A 6,000-nucleotide genomic window follows, 5' to 3' on the forward strand; every position below is an offset into this window, starting at 1 on the left:
ACAGAGGAGGTAAATGAGGCACAGACAAGTTATGTGACTTGCCAAGCAAGTCACTTACCCAGCAGACAAGCGTCAGGGGCAGGATTAGAAGCAGCAGGGATTCCCAAGCCTGTGCTCTTTCCACTGGGCAAATTAATCAATCAATCACTCATATTTATTGAGAACTTACTATGTGCACTGTACTAAGCGCTTGTGAGAGTACAATAATAATAATAATACTGATGATAGTGTTTGTTAAGCACTCACTATGTGCCGAGCACTGTTCTAAGCGCTGGGGTACATAAAAGGTAATCAGTCTGTCCCACGTGGGGCTCACAGTCTTAATCCCCATTTTACAGATGAGGGAAGTGAGGCCCAGAGAAGTTAAGTGACTGGCCCAAAGTCACACAGCTGACAAGTGGCAGAGCTGGGATTAGAACCCATGACCTCTGGCTCCCAAGCCCGGGCTCTTTCCACTAAGCCGCAATACAATAGGCTACACTGCTTCTTTTGGATTATCCATCTCAGTTCTTCAAAAGAATCTGAGAGGTCCTAATCAGGACTGAAAGGATGCTAAATAGTGGCATTTTGGCGAATTAGTTCTCTGAGACCCAGCTCCTCCCCAACCTGTGCTGACAATGAAAAACTGGCACCTCTACTCATTAGCTCCAAAGAAAATTTTTATGGTGTATTTCTCTAATGTCATTGTTTCCTTTAGCTATGATGAGGTTCTCACAAGACCATATTCATGATAGAAATGCTTTTCCTTTGTGAAAACGCTTGCTTTATTTGTATTTGGAAAGGGTTCTTATTCTAGAAAGAGTTGGAGACAGAGGAATATCAAGTGAATGATTTAATAAATTTGTTACTTAGACTCTCATGATCATTCTCTGCCTTTAAGGCCCGCTGCATCCTAATTTCCATATATACCATTTGAGCCACCTGAAGAGCGAGAGTGCTATCAATCAATGATATTTATTGCATGTTTACTGCATACAGAGCACTATACTGAACGCTTAGGAGAGTACAATACAATAGAGTTGATAGAAACGATCCTGGCCCTCAAGGAGCTAACAATCTACTGGAGGAGACAAACACTAAAATGAATTCTAGATAGGGGGAAGCTTTGAAAAATAAAGATATTTACATAAGTGCTGCAGGGGCAAGTGTAGAATGAGTATCAAAGGGGTACGGAACCAAGTGTGTAGGTGACACAGAAGGGAGGGAGAATGGGGAGGGGAGAGGAGAAGTTAGTCATCTAAGGCTTCCTGGAGGAGATATTATTTTAGAAGGGCTCTCAAGATGGAGAGAGTGGTGTTCTGTCAGACATGAAGTGGAAGGGAGTTCTAAACTGGAGAAAGGACATTAGCAAGAGTTGGTGGCAAAAAAGATGAGACCGAGGTCTTTTCTAAGCAGGTTGGTGGTAGAGGAGCGGAGTGCGGGAGTTGGATTGTAGTAGGAGAGGAGTGAATATGGGTTTGAGGGGGAAGAGCTGACTGCATTAAAGCCGATGGTGAGGAGAGAAGAAGTTGGTGCGGAGATGGATGTGGGAAACAATTGGAGGTTTTTGCTACTTGGAGAAAAATGAAAAAACACCAGAAGTCAAATATTTGTTTAACGATTTGACAGTTGGAAATCATTTGTGACTCTAGGCCATCAAATCTCCAGTTCAGTCTGAGAAAAGGTTTCAGTGCATCCCTTTGGGTCGGTATCCGTACTGAAATAAAGGCTGGGTGGGGGGAACATTTACAAGGTACATGTAAGGTGTATCTATGTTAGGCTTTGAAAAAGGTGTTATAACTGAATGAGCTTTCAAATTCACACTGGGCCTGGATTTACCCTATAGTTTTTAAGGCAATTTATTTGAAAAATTCTCACTATAAAGCCCTAGGGAGTCCGAGTTAGCTAGCTAAAGTTCTTTGTTCAGCGATATTGACCACGTGCACTAAACTGTGTGGCATTTTTAGGCAATTGTACTTTGGCAATTTTGCATGAAAAATGGCTATTACTTTTGGTGTAAAGGAAACACAATGTGCAGTAAAAAAAATTCCCATCACAAGTAATAAAAATCATATAGCAATCATGGTGATTTGAGAGTTAATAAGGATGAATGGGAATTAGATGAAGAGCTGAGTTTTATTTGGAGATTTAGCTTCTGACCTGATGCCATTAGAGAAATCCATGTCAGTATGTGTTTCACTTTCAATGCTGGGTCTCTCTTTGTTTAAGTGTGAAGTGGAGATAATTACAGTTTCTTGCCTCTCAGGAGTACTACAAGCCTTAATTACTTAATATTTGGGAAAGCATCTTGAGATCGGCAAATGAAAAGCGCTGAGCAAAGGGTTCCAAGTTTGGAGCAGCTAGAACTGCAAAGAGTTGATTTTGAAGTTTATAACCTCACAATCCCTGGGGTTTGCCCATTTGTTCTGCTCACGCGAGAAAGCAATCAGTGGAGAACCTAGAGAATGGAGAGGTTTGGCATTCACTTCTACCTTTTTCCCTTTTCTTAGAGCATCTGGGTCTTGTGGAAATATTCTTGACCCACCCATGCCATAGGATATTGGACTTTAAAAAGTGATTTTTTGTATTCTTATACCTTTTGGCTTTTATCGTAAACCATCTCCTTTTCCACAGCAAGGGATCATACTGTCAGTGATGCTATAACAGGGCTGATGTTCTATTCTAAGACAGGATGATGTAACAGGTTCCCTGGACACATTGCTAAAGGTGTGGTGTGATTCATGCATGGGGCACACTGTTTCCATTCTCATCTGAACTAGTTTACCCCCTAGAGAGGCCTAGCTTGGGATGTGGGTTTTACTCAGGATCACCAGAACTCCGTAACATCCATGGAACATCAATTTCCTTAATGGATCAGTCTCTCCCAAAAGATTTGGTTGGAGATTGGAAGACGGAGGTGCCTGTTTGAGCTAAACCGGTTTGACCATCCCATGGTTCAGGCAATTCTGGGAGATTGTGCAATATGAGTGAATCTGGGAAACTGACACATGCCTGTAGGTTTGTTTGCTTTTAGTAATAAGTTATGAGAGTCCCTGGTGGAGGACATGTTGTGATTACTGGAAAGGGCAGAAAACAAGCCACAGGCCCTGTAGAAGATCTTCATCCTTTCCCAAAGCATCAGGCATTGGCTGCTCCTGGAGGTAGGAGAACAGATTGGACTTCAGGCTTCTGATGTGGACTTGCAAATCACATCTCTCCATCAAATGTGCCAGAGATCATGCTTGGAGAGGAATTGACTTCTTTATAAATAAATGCCTATACCACGGCAACCCTCTGAAATAGAAACAGCAGGGTTGGAGGGTGGAAACAGGGGAATCGTTTTCTAAATCTGGGCAAACAACAATTCAGGTAGGTGAATCTGGAGCCATGATGGAGACACTGCATCGGTCTTTGGCTCTGCCCCATATTTTGTCTAATTGTTCTTCCCTGGTCATTTTTGTGAGCTCTGATGCAACCAGTGAGGAAGGCTGTCTTCATTGGGCATTGCTAAGAATGAGAGACTTCCCAATAAACTTGCAAAGCATTTCATTAGGCATTATCTGCTTCTTCAAAACATGGGGATCATGCACTGTTCTCTAGAAGCCAGAGAAGAGGGGAGCCCATTTTCAAGTTAAAGAAAAAGTTGGGAACAGATAGCTGTTAGCCTGAAATATAAGGAAACCTGTTTTAAGGTGGAATTGAAGGAAGTAATCGTGTCCTAGTTGTCAAGGGAGTCAAAAGGACTTAAAGGCTTTTACTTAAAAGGCTGACATTTGTCATGTAACCTTTTAGCGACAATCTCTATCTAGGATGCTTCCTAGAAACAACCTAGAGGTTGGAAAACACTGTTTAAGACATTTACACGTCCTACAGACCACTTGGTGCTTTCCAGAGCTTTATTTGGCAACTTTGTGTATACGAATGAAACGTGGCAAATAAAAGTCACCTTTCTTCTTCTTTGTGTTGTGATGTGTGTGTCTCGAGTGCTACAGAGCTAAAGATGCTTAGGTTTTAGGGCAGCCCTACAGAAATTCTCAGACCATTAAATTTGCCACACATTCCCGCAAAGGGAGAAATTTACTAACCTTTTTTTCCTCCCTTATGTCTCACTACAACACTTGTGGTTGCTTGGTAACATCCATGATCTCCTTGTGCTAGTAGCAGCAAGATGAGAGATCATGACCAATTAAGCCCATTAAGATATTCCCTGGAAGGGACGGAGGAAGGGGAAACCTTGATGCCTGACTTTTCACTTGGTTAAAAGGATCTCCTTATCATGGGAATAGAGAGTAACCGAGGCTCTCAATCTTGGGGCAAACACTGTCTTACATGAAATGAAATAATAACATGCACCTGATAGTAACCTGTACCTGCGTGCAGCTGAGGTTAATCGCCGATACGTAAATAAACCTGAACCCTACGTGACGTCACCGAAGCTCAAGCCAGTGGGTGTGCGACTGTTTGAGCCCCTGCAAAAAAGTTTTAATCGGTTTCTGTTTTCTGTTTTGTGTCCCTTCCTCAGTTCCACCAGGTGAGAAGAGTGATGACCATCTTTTTCCTTACTATGGTTATATCATACTTCAGTTGCATGAAGGCTGCCCCAATGAAAGAAGCCAGTGTCAGAGGGAAAGGCAGTTTGGCCTACCCCGGTCTTCGGACCCACGGGACCCTGGAGGGCCTCGGCGGTCCCCAGCCCGGGTCGAGAGGACTGACGTCGTTGGCCAACACTTTCGAACACGTGATCGAGGAGCTCCTGGACGAGGAGCAGAGCGTCCAGCCGAGCGAGGAGAACAAAGATGCAGACTTGTACACGTCTCGGGTGATGCTAAGCAGTCAAGTGCCTTTGGAGCCCCCGCTGCTCTTTCTGCTTGAGGAGTACAAAAATTACTTGGATGCGGCCAACATGTCCATGAGAGTCCGACGCCACTCTGACCCTGCCCGTCGCGGGGAGCTGAGCGTATGTGACAGTATCAGCGAGTGGGTCACGGCGGCGGACAAGAAGACGGCCGTGGACATGTCGGGCGGAACGGTCACGGTCCTCGAAAAAGTTCCGGTCCCCAAAGGCCAACTGAAGCAATACTTCTACGAGACTAAGTGCAACCCAATGGGCTACACAAAAGAGGGTTGTCGGGGCATAGACAAGAGGCACTGGAACTCCCAGTGCCGAACTACCCAGTCCTACGTACGGGCCCTCACGATGGATAACAAAAAAAGAGTTGGCTGGCGGTTCATAAGAATAGACACTTCCTGTGTATGTACATTGACCATTAAGAGGGGAAGATAGTGGATTTATGTTGTATAGATTATATTGAGACAAAAATTATCTATTTGTATATATACATTACAGGGTAAATTATTCAGTAAGAAAAAAAATAATTTTATGGACTGCATGTATAAATGAAGTTTATACAGTACAGTGGTTCTACAATCTATTTATTGAACATATCCATGACCTGAAGGGAAATAGTCATTTGCGCACAACTTAAAAAAAGAAACAACAAAATAAGTCTGCATTACATTCCTCGATAACATTGTGGTTTGTTGCCGTTGCCAAGAATTGAAAACGTAAAAAGTTGAAAAAAAAATAAATTGCATGTTGCTTCAATTGTGAATTGATGAATAAACTGTCCTCTTTTCAGAAAAAAAAATTTGAACCAAAACATTCCGTTTACATTTTAGACAGTAAGTATCTTTATTCCTGTTAGTATTATATCTGTTTTACTGCTTTTAACTTCTGATAGCATTGGAATTAAAACAATGTCAAGGTGCTGTTGTCCTAGCTTTCCTGTTTTCTTTTTCTTTTCTTTTTTTTCTTTTTTTTTAAAATTCCCATAAGTTTAAAAGGTGGTAGGGAGGGGGAAGAATTCATGATCATATATATATATACATATATATGTATATATATGATATATATAATATGAGAGTAGATCATGTATATATAATGATTTACTCACATATTTTTTATATATGTGTTTACTGAATCAAATTTGTTTTGTATGTGGTAAAGGTGTTGGCGATATC

General features: G+C 42.0%; 1 protein-coding gene across 2 annotated transcripts in view; it reads left to right on the forward strand.

Annotated features, from left to right (window-relative positions):
* Positions 1-5,738, forward strand: part of BDNF (brain derived neurotrophic factor) — a 61,296-nt gene extending 55,558 nt beyond the window's left edge. For both annotated transcript variants that reach the window (XM_038764545.1, XM_038764546.1), the window contains exon 2: positions 4,502-5,738. In XM_038764545.1, the coding sequence (XP_038620473.1) occupies positions 4,502-5,263 (762 nt within the window). In that variant the 3' untranslated portion in view covers positions 5,264-5,738. The remainder of the gene's footprint in view (positions 1-4,501) is intronic.
* The last annotated feature ends 262 nt before the right edge of the window (positions 5,739-6,000 follow it).

Source organism: Tachyglossus aculeatus, chromosome 22 (assembly GCF_015852505.1).
Source record: "Tachyglossus aculeatus isolate mTacAcu1 chromosome 22, mTacAcu1.pri, whole genome shotgun sequence".
Taxonomy (NCBI): domain Eukaryota; kingdom Metazoa; phylum Chordata; class Mammalia; order Monotremata; family Tachyglossidae; genus Tachyglossus; species Tachyglossus aculeatus.